The 18,394-nt window shown below is 43.9% G+C and overlaps 1 protein-coding gene across 3 annotated transcripts; it reads right to left on the bottom strand.

Moving 5' to 3' along the window:
• Positions 1-1,471: 1,471 nt before the first annotated feature.
• Positions 1,472-17,092, bottom strand: LOC149341429 (cytochrome P450 2B4-like). Of its 3 annotated transcripts, XM_089543527.1 has the most exons (10): positions 16,486-17,092; positions 14,712-14,882; positions 13,415-13,594; positions 10,863-10,956; positions 9,636-9,791; positions 6,735-6,979; positions 4,170-4,295; positions 3,282-3,386; positions 2,273-2,404; positions 1,472-1,856 (listed from the first exon to the last, which is right to left on the bottom strand). In XM_089543527.1, exons 2-10 carry the CDS (start codon positions 14,872-14,874, stop codon positions 1,504-1,506), a joined length of 1,554 nt encoding a protein of 517 aa, XP_089399653.1. In that variant the 5' UTR covers positions 14,875-14,882; positions 16,486-17,092; the 3' UTR covers positions 1,472-1,503. The 3 variants fall into 3 exon arrangements, with proteins under 3 accessions (XP_089399653.1, XP_089399652.1, XP_089399654.1); XM_089543526.1 differs by lacking the exon at positions 16,486-17,092 and having other exon boundaries at positions 14,712-16,030; XM_089543528.1 differs by lacking the exon at positions 16,486-17,092 and having other exon boundaries at positions 6,735-6,943; positions 14,712-16,027.
• Between the last annotated feature and the right edge of the window lie 1,302 nt (positions 17,093-18,394).

Here is an 18,394-nt window from a genome sequence, read left to right as displayed (position 1 = left end):
TCAGATAACGAATGTGGAACTTTGATATTACAGAGAATATAGCCTAAAAATAAAAATAAACTCTTAGGCGATCATCGGTGGATAGCTTGAATGCCCTAGCAACGAAAGGTTCGTTATATCTTAGGCTAGCACACGTAAGTTCTTTATATCTGAGGTAACATACTTAAACCGGTGGGCAGTTTGCCTCCTGTAACTGGCTATTGACAAACGGCGGTCGCCGCTTCCGTTTGCGCACACCTCTGTAGAGCTAACTCATTATTATTCTAAAAATAAAAACTGAAATTTATAGAGACACCTTATGGGTCGCTTTTGAGTTCACCAATAAGGACAGGGGAGCAAACCATACTTACACATTTTTTTTAGTGCAGTGAAGGCGATGCTTTCGGCGAGTGAGTGAGTGAAAACTTTATTGTATCTTTCAAGGCATTCGCGGTTGTGAAGTCTCCGTCGTCTTCCCTGGCGCTGGCGACTTGAGGCTTCTCGTCAGCTAGGGTGGGCCCCTATTCCAAGGCTCCACTGAGTCGTGCTGCATCAGTCGCGTGCTGCACTAAGGCCCTTTGGGTCGCGAGCTCGCCGCTGGTGAGCCGACTCTCCCATTGCTCCGCACTCGGGTGTTCGTGTTGGTGGAATGCTTTGTTGCGTTCGCATTCCCACGTGATATGATAAAGTGTAGGTGTGGCATCGCACAGCTCCCGGCTCCAGAACTGTGTGTCTGCCAATTCGCTGGAATAGTGGTGAATAACACAGCTGCGGACGCTCCGCTCCTGTAGCCTTCCTTTAATTGCCAAAAAAAGCTATCTTGAAATGTAGCAAAACGATTCCCCATAAAGGTTACGTTGCAACTTTTTCATCTGTTGAGTACGAGAGTGAATACTGAAGCAAAGCTTTGTTATTTGTATTCCGAAAGTTTTCTTTACCGCTTCCATCACGCGGCCTTTTCATTGTTCCGCTTCGTGAGACCGGACCAGGGCGCTCTAGGAGTGTCACGATTACGTGTGGCGTGGCGACTTCTACAATGTTCAAGTTTTTTGTACGTCACGCACCTGATATCAGAAGTTAGATTTACATTTAAATTAAATGGTCCCCGAGAACGGCGAGCAGTCTGATCCCAAAGACCACCTTGTGCACTTGCTACTATCGCCATCGCCAAGACCTTTTCTATTATTTTCTATAAAAAGTGGCAAAGCATGTTTCTATACATTTCGTCCGGTTGCCAGATAGACGGTAAATTATGCTTGGCTGACGCTACGCAAGGACACCCTAACGTGATTACGTTCATGAGACCAAGGACTGTACGGATACCACGTCCTGAAGTACTGTCAAGGAGGAACCACTCAAAAGCTTCATTGTTTGTTTCTTTTTTTTTTGAGGGGGAGGGGAGGGGGGAAGGGGATCTTACTGCCCCAGTTCAGAGAAGCGATGAGGTTCTTGCTCCCTTTATTGATTAGCCTCCTGTAACGTGCAGCCGGCTGTTCGCAAGAACGAGCGGGCCACATAAACTTTTTAATTCCTCCTGGTAAGCACAATGTCCTGCTTTATAGGCTGCAGGACTATGCTTGAGCCACTTCCGTCCATGTTGACATCCGAGGGCTTCCCGGGTGCGCTGCAGCTAAGCCTCTGCATGAGCCGCACCAGAATGTAGAACATGTCCATGTGCGCCAACTTCTCCCCGGGACAAGTGCGGGGGCCCATGCCGAAGGTGAGCAGTGGCCCGAGGTCTTGACGCAGCTCTCCCGTGGCGATGTTCAGGAAGCGTTCGGGCCGGAACTCTTCTGGATCTTCCCAGATCTTGGGGTCATGGTTAACGGAGTAGAGATTGTACAATATACCTGTGTCTTTAGGTATGGCCAGCTTGCCTGCGGAAGAGGGAACAGCGTCTCGATCAGAACTTGTACTGAGTGAACGCCTGGCGACCCGAGTGTTCGACCTCATCTCTGATAGCCTGTTCCTAAGACAAGCACCAGCAGTTTTTAAAGCACATCGTGGTGCAAACAGCACTAATTAGTGAACTAGAAACATGCTGATAGCAACATAAACAGATTTCATGAAGGTGCGGTGAGTCGATGACGTTGGTATTTCTTCAGAGACTTTGACCAGTAAAGGACGCAATCAGAATACGCTGTTAACGATTCATGCCCTCTTGATCGAATTCACTGCGCGTAGCAAAAACAGTGATTGCCTTTTTACTTTATGCCGGTAATGACTGCTTCGGTCTTTGTTCTCACTAAAAGCTTTACTTGCGACATAATGAAGCCGCAGTGGACATGCTTACCGATTTTGGTGTCCACAGAAGTGCTGTGAGGCAAGCCAAGTGGAACTACAGGCCGGAAGCGAAGTGTCTCCATGAGGCAAGCCAATGTGAAAGGAAGCTTGGCACGGTCTTTGTACACGGGCGGAGCGCTTCCTGGACAGGGAGACAGACAACCGCCGCTGAACATGACACATTACCACACTTGGAATGCGTAAGGCTGATGCGATACGTTCTGAGCAAAATTGCGGAGAAAGTTTAGCAAAACATGTAGATGAGCAAGATAGTACATATCTTTTGGAATGAAATAATAGCGCAGGACACACTAAAGAACAAGGAAAAGTTATTGAACTTCTTGCATGATGGAAGCACATTATATGGAACTGACACCGGTTTGTGGAATCTTGATGCTTTCAAACATGGAAACTACACTGAACAATTACGAACGTACTTTGAAGCATAGCAAAGGGATTCATTCATTCATTCATTCATTCATTCATTCATTCATTCATTCATTCATTCATTCATTCATTCATTCATTCATTCATTCATTCATTCATTCATTCATTCATTCAATCAATCAATCAATCAATCAATCAATCAATCAATCAATCAATCAATCAATCAATCAATCAATCAATCAATCAATCAATACTTATTTAATATTCTTCCGCATGTAACCAAAAAAATGCTAGGACAAGAACAAACAATCTGCTACGAGCAGCTTTACGAGGTTCTTGCCCCTTATGCTGTCAGCCCAGAGTGTTATACACAAGCCAAATACATAGTGTTGAGCATTCCAACATACATAACGCACGTAACACAGAAAAGCAGGAGAAAATACATGCATGCATGCATTACATCCTACATATAGGCTCATGTGTTTAAAATCGTACAGGGTAGAAGCAAAAGATAAATGAAGAAAGTTCTAATCCAACATTGACCTTTTCTTTGAATACGTGCAGGCATACACAAAAATACTTAGCGCAAATATGCATGCTAATAAGAGACCGTAAGCAAAGTTTGTTCTTGCCGACGTTGTCCTCGATTTCTTTCTGAATCTTCTCTTGAATTTTCGGTTCTTTAGCCAGCCTCAGAAACAGCCAGTGAAGTTCCCCGGCCGAAGTGTCGGTTGCAGCTGGAAGAAAATGAAATGTCGCATAATTGCATCAAGCTTGATTAAGAGAAGTCTGGGTACATCAAACACTGTGACTTCTTTCTCTGATAGGCTTGAGCGCATCTTTCACACTTTACTTTAGTCCTTTACTAACTTGGAAAGAAAAGCTGCTTAGTGTTCCAGGTTAATAACTGTAAGTGAGAGGTGAAATAAAGTATCGTCGCCGGTGATAATGAATCTGGCGAAGAAAACAACGGAACTCTAGGGGCCATGATAAAAGGAGGGAGGTTGGGATAGTAGTTCATTTTTTTTTGTAATTTTATGGCACGATGAAAATGTGGCGATTTTTACGCTATATTCTAACTTTTGAATAATAATCATAGTAAAAGCAAAGCAAGCAAAGCAAGCAAAGCAAGCAAAGCAAGCAAAGCAAGCAAAGCAAGAAAAGCAAGCAAAGCAAGCAAAGCAAGCAAAGCAAGCAAGCAAGCAAGCAAGCAAGCAAGCAAGCAAGCAAGCAAGCAAAGCAAAGCAAAGCAAAGCAAAGCAAAGCAAAGCAAAGCAAAGCAAGCAAAGCAAGCAAAGCAAGCAAAGCAAGCAAGCAAAGCAAGCAAGTAAGCAAGCAAGCAAGCAAGCAAAAACAAGTAAACAAGCAAACAGCAAGGTCGCGAACAAACCATCGTAAAGAACTTTACAATGCTTCAAACCCTCGCAATGTACTATTTGAGATACTTGTTGAATCAAGAGCTAGAGTTCTGGCAGTGGACTCCAGAAAAGTTAAGGGCATCTTTCAGTGCCACCACATACCGCCAAAGATGTTCAGGACCACCTGTATCATGTTGCCTCTGGTGAGGTGTTCAGCGTCACCTTTCTCCTCCTGAATGGCTTCTTCTCGAGCGGAAAGCATGGCATGAGTGAAGTTCTCCGTCTTACCTACACGAAGAAAAAAATTCAATCCAGTGAGCACCGCTAAATACTGTACATCAATGGTCGTCAACCCTCTTCTGGCCGAGTGCCGCCAATATGTTGCAAACAATTTGTGAGCTCCTCCAACGAACGGGAGCGCACGAACAATACCCTTATTTCAGAGATTATTTGGAGACGTTCGACGGCCACATTATAGCGAAGTGGCAACTCACGCCTCATAAACGAAGTTCTATACTCCGTTCCTTGGACGGAAAAAAACACAACAGGAGCCCCACTTGCTTTTTTTCACTTTCATCGTCATCGCAGCAATGTGATGAACTGAAGAGCAGCAAAAGAAAACAAAAAAAAATGTATTCTAGTTCATTCGCTCCTATAGAAGATCCTCTGTTCTGGAAAAAAAAAATTAGCGCTTATGTTACATTCGGGGTTAAACTACGTTGGGAACGGTTTATTAACAGGCTAAAGGAATCATTTAGATGCATTTTTTTCTGCCTAAATTACGATTGAACACCTTGAAATCACGTTATATTAGGTAACAAACAATTTCTTTAGGTTTGAAGATGGACCCTAAGACCTTTATAGAAAAGGTGCCATGCGGAGACGAGAGTGAAAGCAGTTGTCTTAGCGATAGGGACAGGAATTGGGATAATCTTGCTGACGTAGGGGATGCTACCAATGGGCCAAACGTCGCATCGGGAGCACCTGAGGGCGAATTTTTACCTGCCCTTTGGCCAGCGGTGCTGAGTGAGGAAAAGAAAGAGCGGAAGTTACGAAGAGAAAGAAGATTAAGGTGATAGATTAGAAGTGATTATCTCAATATGGTGGGACAAATGAGGCGGAACACTAACCAGCACAAGCGATAGCGCTCTGGCAATAGGGCAACACAAGAGGTATGACAGGAAGCAAAAAAAAAATCCGGGATGTGCTCCAGCCAGCAGTTTCTACCACATACACCTCTTTTATGGTTTTGATTTACTTGGCGAACTGATGGCATGTTACAGAATTTCTCTGAAGTGGTGTTGGTTGAGAGAGACAGAGGAAAGTTGTCGAACACGGGTGAGCCTTGTAGGTCAGAGCTCCAGTGTTGAGGGCCGCGTATCGTCGGACAATAGCAAGCCATAAATGAGAAATGGCAGCACTTCAAGATGCTAAGATTCAGAGTCAACCAGGGTTCATTTGTGCTACATACAAGCGTAACTTTTGCATCAATAGCAACTGTTTCACAGGTTTCCGCACGATGGGGGTCGCAGCTCATCCAAGTAAAAGGAAGCACTGCGGTAAGCGGAAGTCACTGTATAGATGTATTTTTTTACGCCTGGTGCAGCTTTTTCGCGACAAACCTGCGAAATGAACACAATGACATCAAATGGTCAGAAAGATTTTGCATGTTCCCAGAACGCATGCAAATAGTCTGAGGAAATAATCTTTTTTTTTCTTCAGATAAAAATAATTCAGGCCATAAGAAATTAAAGGCAGCCTTTGAGACAAGCTGGATGTCCATGAGTAAACACTTCGTATGCACTTTGTTAGCAGCGTCTAGGGATTGGCAGTCTTCACCTGGAAGCTACTCGAGCCTGGCATCATGTAACCCTTGTTTTGTTATTAATAATTGTTTGTTCATTGATGAGTGAACTAAAGTGGCACTGTTATTCATACAATGAAGCATTGTATAGGCAACAGCAACATGTATTAGTGATTCAGATCTGTGAAAGCACGTCTACGCCTGCATAGGGTAAAGTTCATCATACTGTGGACTAAGGCTTGCAGTAGTGTTTGTCGCGAAGCTATAAATCAAGAAAACTTTTTCTGAACTACTGAGCGACTGTGCCACATTTGGCCAGCAGCGCTGGAATTTGTTGCAAATTACGATTTCCGAATTTAGCTTGTGCTATAATTTCGGCGTCGTGGACCATAATTGCCGTGTCGCTGTCTACCCGGGAATAGCTGAAACACTGCAACACCACGCCTATTTCAGTATCATTCCTTTGAGGACCGTCTCTGTCGACAGCGCCAGGATAACATGCCGCATCATCACATGCAGTCTGTCAGTTAACAAGATATAACCACTCAGTGACAACTGTCTTGGTGCGAGTGGCTACATCGGGTAGCTGTTAGTCCCTTGGGTGATTAACGATTTGAATCGTTTTGCAAAAATGTCAAATATGCGCCGCCGATTGGTGTGTCCGGTTTATACTTACAAACATCCAAATGGACATGAAAAAAGATAAGAAAAGTGCTAGAATTCTGCCAGCGTAGAACAGTCTCTACGCCAAATATTCAAAAGTTCAGTTATAGAGTCAGTGAAGACCTTCAGACTCATCTCGACCACAGCACAATGACGTGGCTCGGCTAACCGAAACATTCAAGACTCATATCGCAGTGAAGTTTTGATAAAAAAAGTTTAGGCGGTTTGTCGCTTTCTTCTCGACAGTAATACATAAATACCTGGAACGTAAGTGGCTTCAGCCTTGTCGAACAACCTGGAAATGATCTCCCTAAACTCGCGAAACAAGTCCTTGATCTGCTTCTCTTTCCCTCGGAAGAGAATTGCCAGCCAGGGTGCGATGTCACTTGGAAGGCCGTTGGGTGCAACTTCGAGGAACTGCCGGTCGATTTCTTCCAGGCGCCGGATCTCACTGCTTTCACCGTCCAGGCTGCGAAACGTCGTAGTTTCAGTTGCACCAGCTCTTCTTCATTTAGTGGTAAAAGCGATGGTTAGAGAAAGTCAGTGGTGCAGTACTATTGAAATGCATTGCAAACATACAAACGTTTTCAAGCTGAGCTTAGTGTGAATGCGCGCAAAACTACCAGAGAAAGAACGCTCTGCCTTAAGATGCGCGAAACAAGCCGTTCGCTGTTCATATAATACTTTATATAATTGAGCATTTATTGATACTCTGGTGGTGCTAAAAAGCGCACGACTTAATACTATCTATCTGTGGTTGTGCTCCCTACTTCGCAGATGACGTTCAAAAATTGACACCTAGATATAAGATTATAATTATAAGGTAAACTTATTACATGAGTAATGACGGGGCTTCGCCTGGGTTGCGATTAACTTCTACCGAGAGCCTCCTTACTATACTGAATAAGGAGTACATTCCATGCGCAATTTGTTTCTGTAATCTGCTCCATTTTACTGATGTCTTGTCAGCTGGAATTTCTCCAGGGCACACCGTGACTCGTCACTGTGTCACGGCCTACTACTGTTTTGTTTTTTTGGACGTCAAGCCGTGTTGCTTAAGGCCTTTAGTTTGCGGTTTCATTGAAATGTGTTTAACAAACCTTATTACAAGCTTAGCCTAGCAGACACAGCGAACTGTGGCATATTCCAACATGCCGAACAATATATGGTACACATAGTCTAGCAAACACGTTGCGCCGTCTTTTAAATAAGTTTAATACTGAAAAAGTTCGTCTATCACGAGCATGCCGCAAAGATATATACGATGTATGCGCTACGTTTTAGATTTCACCGTGCTTTCATTGCTTCTTTATCTCTTCACTGCTTCTTTATCTCTTTTGTTTCCGTATAGTGTTGACCTGATTTGAATAACCGAATTCCTGTTTTTCGATGGCGTGCATTTTTCTGTTTCCTTTTTTGTTACCATTTTTTGTGTACACTTCATTCCTTGTAATTTTTCTAATAATGCGCAAAACCATTTTTGATAACTATTGTTTGCATTTTGGGATGCTACTTGTGTAAAACATTTATATGTTACCTGCTGCCCTGCAATGTGGGGGCCGAGGGGCACGTCAAGCCACAATTTCTGACTTTTTTCCCTCGGCCCTTACCATGTGTACATGGGAAAATAAATTGAAATTGAAATTGAAAATAGGACCCGATCGGGTGGCCTATCAGCCAGTGACTATGTCTCGGCAACGCTACTAATATATCTGTCGCAAAACAGCTTTATCCTTCTCTGGCTCTGACCGGGAAAACCTTCGGTGCTTTATTTTGTATGAGCTTAAAATGAGGTTCAGTGCAGTAGCCACGTAACTGCTGCAAGGCAATATTCACAAATAGCCACATTCATTTGATGGAGAGAGAGCAACTCGAAAAATATGTGACTTAAAAAAGAACATCAAATTAGTTATATTACAAGGGTTTGTCAAAGCCCACGATTAATCACTGGCTGTGTCATTGATTACGACACATTCATTCATTTTGGACCGTTTTTATGTGTCCTCAACTCCGAATCATGCTACACTGACATTGACATGTCTTCTCCAGAGAGTAGGTTTAAAACTGAACAGCTAAGCAACGCTACGCTCCTGCTTAACAGCAATTTCGAGCGAAAAGCTATGCTGCTGCCACTCTCTGCTTCGGTTTTCATCATTATATTTCCGTTTTAGTGTTTTATTGTATTCCTTTACTTTTACTTTAATTGTTATATCCTGTCCATAGCGCTGGGTAATGCTGTTTTCTGCTCTTTGGCTGTGGCTTAGCCGTGCTTGGAACAAACATCGGGCCAGCAGTAGCTGAGGGCTCCTTGCAGAATGCTATCGCATCGCGGATAAGTTTCCTGTAATCAAAAGGGTGCGTGAGCCACCTTTAGTGGCGCTCTGCTCAAGACACCGTATCAAGTTGTTAACCAAATAAAACAGCGCAAGCTTCCTGCTGAGACCACCAGCTGCTTACTGAAGGCCGCCATCGCGGTTGATGGTTTGGTTTAATTGGGTTTAACGTCCCAGAGCGACTCAGGCTATGAGGGACGCCGTAGGGAAGGGCTCCGGAAAGTGCTTCCTATAAGAGCTTTTCGCTGTCAAATATGATGACTGCTATATGGCTACCATTTTTGTCACTCTGTTACCTGCGCTGATAAACGCTCGACAAACCGGGCCTCATATTCTAATTTTCTGGTGAAGTCTATAAGGCTGCACCAGCATGTGGGCGAACTTCTAGCGTTTGGCCCCCATGACCCACATAGTACGAGAGGAGTTGTGGTTTTTTTTGTTCTTAATCGGTCATCATATGTCACAACTACTGCACTCTAGGTTAAAAAAAATGCATCGCCTTCAATTCTCCCCAAATTCAGCTGCGGAACAACACAAGGTGTTTATGAAATTTTTGTTGGATGACAGAGAAAGTTCACTGCTTAATTTTTCACTGTCCCATAACGCAGTGAACGTGTAAAAATGGTGCTTGTAAACGTGCGAATCGATACTTTTGTGTGCATGGGTTGTGAACAGGTGGAAAGCAAGGTCGCACGTGCTTCCCCGATTTCAAAACGTGCACAAAAACATTACGGGCAAGTAGTTCTCGACAAAATTTTCTCTCACAAAATGTAGTGCCTTGTCCTGATATCTACAACGCACACAGTTTATGAGGACCGCCATGCTTACCTTGTTCCGTAGACAGACACTCCTATTACGTCGTAGAGCATGTGGAAAAATGGCTTTCTTGAGTCGACAAGCTGCGGCCCATATTGCAAGGAATCCACGTAGGCGTCAACAACGTTTGCACAAAGTTTTTGCAGGGAGTCGCTGATGGCGTACTTTCTGCAATCATTAGAAGCGTAAGCAATTATTACAGGTGTGGACATGCGAAAGGACGCAATATAGGCATTTCGCGAGTTGTATTGAGAATGTACTGTAGTCAACCTGTAGTCACACGCGCGCTAAATCCGTTTTTGTAGCAGCCAACAGTTCAATGAGATATGTGCAAAAAAACAAAAATGTTGATGTTTGTCCTTGCTTGTACGACCGACCTTGTACGAGAGACCGCCTGTGGATATACGACTTCCAGAGAAATACTTGCTCCTTACTTGTATTCTTTCATAGGACAGATACTTTGAGTGCCAGAAGCTCGGTGTCTGCTGGCGTACGCTTTCACGCGTACATTCCTTCTGATCTGTATCGATAGTGACACAAGCTGGCACATATTTCATCGCATTTCACGTTGTTCTCGTGTGACTGTGACTTAGACTCGATGCTCCGTGCTCATTAACGACGGGAGTTGTAAATGGTGAATTCCAGGTGGTTTTTTCCTCTCATGATCCACCATGTTTTAAAGCGCAGCGCTTCTGCGTCCTCTGTAAAAGGCTGAGGAGGAAATGTCGTAAAGGAAAGTACTGAAGGGATCTATGGGTCCCCCCTCCTTCCTATCACGTGCAGCTGAGAGATTCTGTACTGTGTGAACTATATAAACGAATATGGGATTAACGTTTTATTGTGAGTCCGAAAGAAAATATCTGTCCACGGCTTCTCTGACTCCCGCATTACCGCGTGTAGTAATCGTCCTGTGATTTTTACTGCATGTTATGAGTTTATCATGAACGATGGTGTCGTGATGCCCTTTGGGTTGAAACAAAGCGGCCATTTATTTCGTGGCGAACTACAGTGCAAAGTTGTATGTCCTTTTTGAACATGTATCAGGATTAATCTCGAAAAATAAAAGTACCAACAAAGACCTCTCCAATGTCTTACTCTAAAACAGCAAAAAAGAAAAAATAAAGCTGAATATAAGCACTTCAACAAATTGTCAACGTATGTAGATGTCGAAAATGGACTCAGCTGCAGTACTACAAAGAAGTGACGAAAGTTGGCCGTGTGATTTTGAGGGGTACTCGCCTGACAGCAAGAAGAGCAACCTTGCGAAGTGCCTTCCACCGGGGGTTGTAATCTTCAAATAAAATGTCGTGGTTTCCTTGAAGTTGCAGCTCTCCTGGAATGTGAACTCTGTAAATTCATCAACTCGGCAACAGCTATTTAAAGGAATAATGCAATTAAATTTTGCTGTATGATTTCTGTTCTCCTTTAAAAGAGAGCTTTTTAAAATTCGCTTAACATTAGTTTTTGAATAGGAGCCTACAGCACATTTTTCGCTCATTTATTTCTTGAACCGGCGCACCTGGTGGTGCCGCCTGGAACGACCCCGGATACAGGTGCGTGAAAGTATAGAGATACATGTGCGCATGTGTTCCTTCGATTTACTTTTCGTTAGTTGTCACTGTTACTTTCTGATGGAGCCTTCGTTTTGTGTTGCACGCCGCTGAGCAGCTGCTGCAAGACTCCATGAATCAATCAATGAAAGAAGCAAGAGTGCCGGAATTCGAGTAATAGCCGGCATATTCTAATAAACAGATGCATGGATTGCTTTCGTGGTTCGCTTAACTACCGTTGCCACTTTCTCGTCCACTTCACGCTACCCAAGGTTGTGTGGGCAGTAATGCTTGAATTTTAAGCGCTCAAGTTGCAGTATATCCCTATTCACGAACTATAGCTGGAACAATGGGCCGTTGTGAGGTGCGCATAGTTAACAGTGTGACGCTTTATTTTCCTATCTCATGTCCCTACCCCGATCACCACATATAAGCCTGTCGAGGGTGTAAAATGGATGAATTAGACTAAAACCAGATAAAATGTGAAAATAAGTTTTCTTACTCTAGGCAGAAGACCGACAAAAATAACAGCGGTGGCGTTTACGGGGAGCACCGCTTGCTTTCTTTTTAGCGCAGCGACATTTAGGAAACCGTACGCAGGTGCCATTCGGAAAGTTTCTCCCGACCGCGTGCCTGGCTGAGCAGTAAAAGTGCTCCCGTTGTGCATAAAATTGTGGCATATTTTGTACTGGCCCAAACACTAGATCTAGCGAGGTGAACGGATTTTGTGGTTGTCGGTGCTTACGTGATGGAATAGTCATATTTTTTACTCCCTTTTGTCACGATTTACGCACACACGATACACTCGGGTTCCACGGCTGCTTTCTGTGCCGACAAATTGATGAACGAAGGCGATAACGCCGGCTTCTATACTTTATTTCTATTCTGAGAAACAAATTTTGATGCTCGATCAAATGCTTTACTATGATAAGTGCACCTACCGTGTTGGTGGCCCAACACAACTGTCCTTACTGTCGCGTCTATGGATATTTGGGTCATTATCATATGACGAAACAGTGGTGTCATAGCTGTATGGCTGCACTGTGAGGTGTCTTTTCATTGGAATCACTGCGTCCGAATCGCAATCATCATTTCTGTGACAACTTTCAAGAAACGATATTCTATTGCAAACTGGCAGGAGTGGCAGATGACGTCACGGTTGGTCGTCGCGTGCATGAACGGGGACTGGCACGCACCCAAGAAAGCTTACAAATAAACGTGGTGGCGGAAAAATGTTGAACAAAAAATTGCAAGTATGCATAATGGCGACACCCCACTAAGGTTTCAACAATTGGTCGAAAAATCCCAGTTATGCAGCAGTATCCCTTTAAGTGCAGAACATCCTTTTATGGATTCCTTAAGAAGGCACTTATGGATTCTTTTCGAGGGATCAATTATTGAGCGAAAAATGTCTAATACGAGATAAAAACTAAGAGAGATCGGCGGGTTTGATTAAGGCTTATGACAGCTACTACTCTGAGGGAGCGCCTCGTAGCGCAGAAATTATCGCAGGGCTCTGAAGTTCCGGCACGAGTCTTATAATTCGCACCTCGAAAACCTTTAAGTTATCTCCACCAAAGTGATTGTTATGGATGCAGTGAAAATGAAAGCAAATGCAGACTGTGTAGTTGACGCGCAGCGACAAAGCAATCCCCTGAATACAACCTGACATAGGCCTAGCAAGGGTACATAATAGAGGACATCATTTCTCAGGAAAGTGGTGCAATCTGTGCATGTACACGACGCTTGATATCCAATTCAGAGAATGGTGCCAGAGCAGACTTTTTGAGCGAGTTGTCACAACACTGTCGACAAATTACAGCATGTAGTCTCATTATGTTATCTTGCCTGTGTGTAACGTGCCGATGGCTAGACCGTGACATCTTTATTGACCTTCTTTAAAGTTCTACAAAGCAGTTCAGTGCAAGATTAGCTTGAAGAATTTTATCTTCTTTAGCGTCACAGCTTTGCAACCATGGAGTGTTCTCTAGTCGGCCATGTCCCCGTTTCAGGAGTTTTTGGAAAGCTTCAAAACTTCCGTAGCCACTGAAGTAGGACAGAAACAACGTGACTTCAGTTATATGGAACCGTACGACTCCTCCAGCAGCAGTTCGTCGCGATTTTTTGTCTCTAAATACCTAAAGACTATCCTTCTCATATTTGTGACTGCGCACACATGTGCAGGTTAACCTGCGAGTGCCAGCGTTTACACAGCGTTTGTCGTTTATGTTGAACACTCACCCAGCTTGGTCGGGAAGCGTCCGGCGAACTCGTGCCTCCGCTCGACAGACGCCTCTCGTATGGCGCTGTGGCTGTTGAGGATCACCATAGGCTTATGGGCCATCCACAACGTGAAGACATCGCCGTATGTCTCGGCCCAATCGATTGCTTTAGAGTGCAGTTCCTTGACGTCGCGGAGAGCTGTGGTGTTAAGAGGCGACGTACCGGAGGGGCATGCATGAGGCATGGGCGTGTGCTACCGAAAGTGTCAATAAGGTAATGATAGCTTTATTTTGCTTGCCTTAAACATGTCTTTAGAAAGAACAACTGGTCACAGTTGTTATTGCGCAACTATTGCCTACATGAAAAAGATGAAGTATGGGGCTAAAGTATTATTTTCCTTCCATTGACGAGCCATTAGTGTTGTAAACGCCGATAAACACTGCGAAACATTCGTTACTTTGGAGCTTTGCAAAGGCATACGTTGTCGGCTAGCTAAAAAGACAGCATCCTCAGTATCTGTAGGTTACTAGGGCGCACGATGTGAATTAATAGCACGATGTGAATTGCTTTGTACATCGCCATTCAATTAAGCGAGTTGCGACCCCACGCTTTGTTGCTTTAAGCTTAGTGCCATGCGATACTGGACTTACACGCTCGCTTCAATATCGTTCACCGTTCCTGCAAATATCTATCGTGGTTAAAATGCTTTGAAAGTTCTGGGCTCAGCGGTCACGCTGATACAGCGATAAGTGCACTGGTCCGTCTTTGCAGTTCTGTTATTTTCTGCATCTAATAATCATCATCGTCACATAGCCTTCCTATGATATTTGTCGCTTCGGCACTTTGATATCTTTCATTAGTACTGAATTCGTTCAGCATTTTCTCACATCTCTTGCAGTGCTGGACACTGTCACTTATTCCTTTGCAGCGGCCACTACGTAAGGCAGCCAGTTCCACTATATGACGATGAAACAAGCTTCATCTATTCGGTTCGGGGTGGTTCAAGAATGCATGTTTAATTTTGTTGGTGACAGCTAGCTTGGTTTGTGTGCCACATGAAAGGCAGTGATCTCAATGAAATCATTCTAATAGAAAGTGTTGTTATAAAGCTCTATGGATGTTTGGCACACTATTTTCCTTTTAGAATGCATAAAAAGTCACGTTTGAACCTGCAACAAGTTTTGCATAAAGGAGCCTTTGTTCTGAGGAAAATCAGAGGTCCTAAAGGCATGCGATGCCTTTTATGGGATACTCAGAGGTGACAATGATTGCTTTATAAAGGCTATATCTGCTTGCAGTAGCCAGATGAAATTACCCAGAAGGTTCCCGACTAGTGGAAGCGGGAACGGTCCCTTGGGATACTTGGACACCTTGTGGTAGAAGCGGCCCGCCAGGTATGTTACGCCAAAGACCAGTGCCGTGGTGAGCCATTGCCAGTTCCACAAGATAGGCGGGATCTCCTCGAAGAGAACGCTCATAGCTGTGTCTGCAGTGTGGTATGGATAGTGGCCAAAGAGGTACACTTAAGCGACTGATGAGGTTAATGGCGCCCTGACGTATAGGCAAGTAAGGATGAAAAAAAAAACATAGTCCCTTCTCTCTTCTTACCATGAGACGACTGTTGATTGAAGACACACTTAGGCGTCAGTCTGTTCGCTTGTTTGCAGTGTACCGTAGGTATCTTCCATTACGTGGTTTCACAGTCTCTTTGCGATTTCCAAGAATTCACACCGCACTCTTTCCATCTCTGCTGTTACGTATGATTGCAGCGTTTGTGTATTTCGGTACTGGTTTGATCGTGGAAATAGAAAACTCATGGACATGATCGGCTTAAAACATTCTGTGGTGTACCCGTCGGAGAGGGGCACCTGTATAGCTGTTGAAATCAACATATGTGATAAAGCGAATAACTAGTGCTTTAAAATGTTACAGTATTGTTGATTTCATTAGAAACTGAAGCTCCTGTTGTGCGTAGTTACTGCTGTAAGCGATTGTAGATGACGATGGTTGATGATGGTGTGTGTCGTATCAAGAGAAATGGCAGAATATAGCGCTTCTGAAAGCAACTAGATCCAAGTGACCAGCACCTGCCACATGTAGGAGAACAGGAGGGGGTGCCAGCACGAGCTACACTAAACGCTGGGACTTTCCTCCCGATTCTTGGCCGATCCCCCAGTGTGGGTACGTGCCATCTTTTGAAAGGCTGACAACAACAACAACAACAACAACAACAACAACAACAACAACAACAACAACAACAACAACAACAACAACAACAACAACAACAACAACAACAACAACAACAACAACAACAACAACAACAACAACAACAACAACAACAACAACAACAACAACAACAACAACAACAACAACAACAACAACAACAACAACAACAACAACAACAACCGCCGCGGTGGCTCAGTGGCTATGGTGCTCGGCTGCTGGCCCGAAAGACGTGGGTTCGATCCCGGCCGCGGCGGTTGAATTTCTTTGGAGGAGAAATTCGAGGCCCGTGTACTGTGCGATGTCAGTGCACGTTAAAGAACCCCAGGTGGTCGAAATTTCCGGAGCCCTCCACTACGGCGTCTCTCATAGCCTTAGTCGCTTTGGGACGTTAAACCCCATAAACCATAAACCAACCACAACAACAACAACAACAGCAAAAACAGCAGCAGCAGCAACAACAACAACAAAGAACTTTGGCCGTCACCACGCAACTGCAATGAATGTGGTCGCGTTCGTGCAGCCCCCAGTGACAGCGATCTGTAGCGCGTGCTGACGCCAGCTGCTATTCTTCGGAGCCCAGCGCTGGTCACGCGGTCGCCACACCCAAAGAAGCGGCAAAGGCAACCGCGCGCAGACGCTAGTATAGATAAGCCAAGGAAAGCTAAGAAAAGTGGCTCTGGACGAAGATTCCAAGACTCGAGTGCGGCCACTATCATCTGTGAGCGATGCTAGAATGCGTTACTCATTTTCGGCAATGCATTTTATGCTTAAAGCTGCCCTCAACGACGAGATAGGCTACATTTTCGTACGTCTTTTAAACTAATATATGAGGTGCCAGTGGCGTATTTAATTGCTCCGCTTACCTTCGGTGTGAAAACTGACGCTGACCCGTCGGCTCTTCTACCCACTTGCCCAAAGCTTTCGACGTGGCTTTTCTTTCAGTACTCGCTGTTGAATCTATTCCTCCAAAGTTGTTTGTGCTCCTGAGTGTGAAGCTACGATCCTTTAGAGTACGGTGTGCGCATAAACGCTTTCTAGTTTTTTTTTGTGACAGCTGCATTGAATTCAGTTGAATACAAGGCCACGTGAGTGCGTGACAGGAGCAATTTATTTCTTTATGACACCGCGATTTTCCAGGACTGGCAGTACGACGCGCCGTACGTCGAGAGATAAAAATGCATTGCTAGCTGTCATTTCTCTTCCATGTAAACGCAGATGTGCTGCTGTCCTTGATGTAGAGGCTGCGTCACCCTTGTTGTAGAGCACTCGAGCGGCGCTTTGTACCGTGATGACCAGAGCTCATGTCGCTTTCAGATAATAACCACTATGTCGCTGTGTACCGCTAAACTTGTGTTTGTATACACGAAACTTGAGCCAGGCGTGTAAGGATCGCCCTCTGCCGGTGCATTACCGGTTATCATTTGTGAACTGCCCTTGAGCCCTGCTTGAGGGCATGCATATATATATATATATATATATATATATATATATATATATATATATATATATATATATATATATATATATATATATATATATATATATATAATAAGTTGGGGAAGTCACATTGAAAAACTTAACAGACTTATTCAACGTTTCGACCAGGGACTGGTCTTTTTCAAGAATGACCATACAGTGCACGGACGCATCTTCCTATAGCAGTGAAGATGCGTCCGTGCACTGTATGATCATTCTTGAAAAAGACCAGTCCCTGGTCGAAACGTTGAATAAATCTGTTAAGTTTTTCAATGTGACTTCCCCAACTTATTATATATTTAGTCAGTTGCCTTGAAGATTTTCTTATTCCTTATATATATATATATATATATATATATATATATATATATATATATATATATATATATATATATACACGAGGGGGTACCCAAAAGAAACCGGACTTCTTTTTGTTTGAACTTATTTGTTCACATTTTAAGCACAGACCTTCAATCTCCTTCAAAGTACTCTCCACTTGCAATGATACGCTTGTCGAATCTTTCATTCCATTTTTCAAAACATTGTTTAAATTCATTTTTTGTGATGCTTGACAGTCCCTCCGTCGTTTTTTTCTTCACCTCAGCAACACGAGCGAAACGCTTTCTATTCACCTGTCTTTTCATTCTAGGAAACAAAGAAAGTAGCACGGGGCAAGGTCGGGTGAGTATGAGGGTTGAGGAACAGGGGTCATGCTATTTTTGGTCCAAAATATTCGTAGAGACAGGGCTCTGTGAGCAGGGAGGACATTGCCATGGTGGAAAGTCACCCGTCTGCCACAAATCAGGCCGCTTCCACCGCACACTGTTGCCCAATCTTTTCAAAACATCCAAGTAGAAAGCCTGGTCAACTGTTGACCCTGCGGAACAAATTCTGAATGGACGACTCCTCTCACGTCGAAAAAACAAATCAGCATATTTTTGAGGTTTGGTTTCACCTGACGAGCCTTCTTGAGGCGAGGTGAATTTGAAGTTTTCCATTGGCATGATTGTTGCTTTGATTCAGGATTTGATTCAAGAAAACTTGAGTTGTTCCCATAACATCGTCCTTGAACGTATTTCTGAATATTTCAAGAGTTTCCGTTCCACTTTTTCTGAGAAAAAATTTGAATTTCACCGGCGCACGCTGTTGACGAAAATCAGCCATTGCAAAAACGACACTCACACAAAACAGTCGTCACTCTAAAACTCTGCCTAAACTAGTCTGCCCTCCTTCAGCGACGGAACTCGCCTTAGTGACTCTGGAAAGTTCGTTCTATGTGCTGCTAGTGACAAAACA

The sequence above is a fragment of the Amblyomma mixtum genome, chromosome 5 (assembly GCF_055824585.1).
Source record: "Amblyomma mixtum isolate Tamu chromosome 5, ASM5582458v1, whole genome shotgun sequence".
Classification (NCBI taxonomy): domain Eukaryota; kingdom Metazoa; phylum Arthropoda; class Arachnida; order Ixodida; family Ixodidae; genus Amblyomma; species Amblyomma mixtum.
The sequence above is the reverse complement of the archived record's forward strand: the minus strand, read 5'-3'. Positions and strand labels throughout refer to the sequence as shown.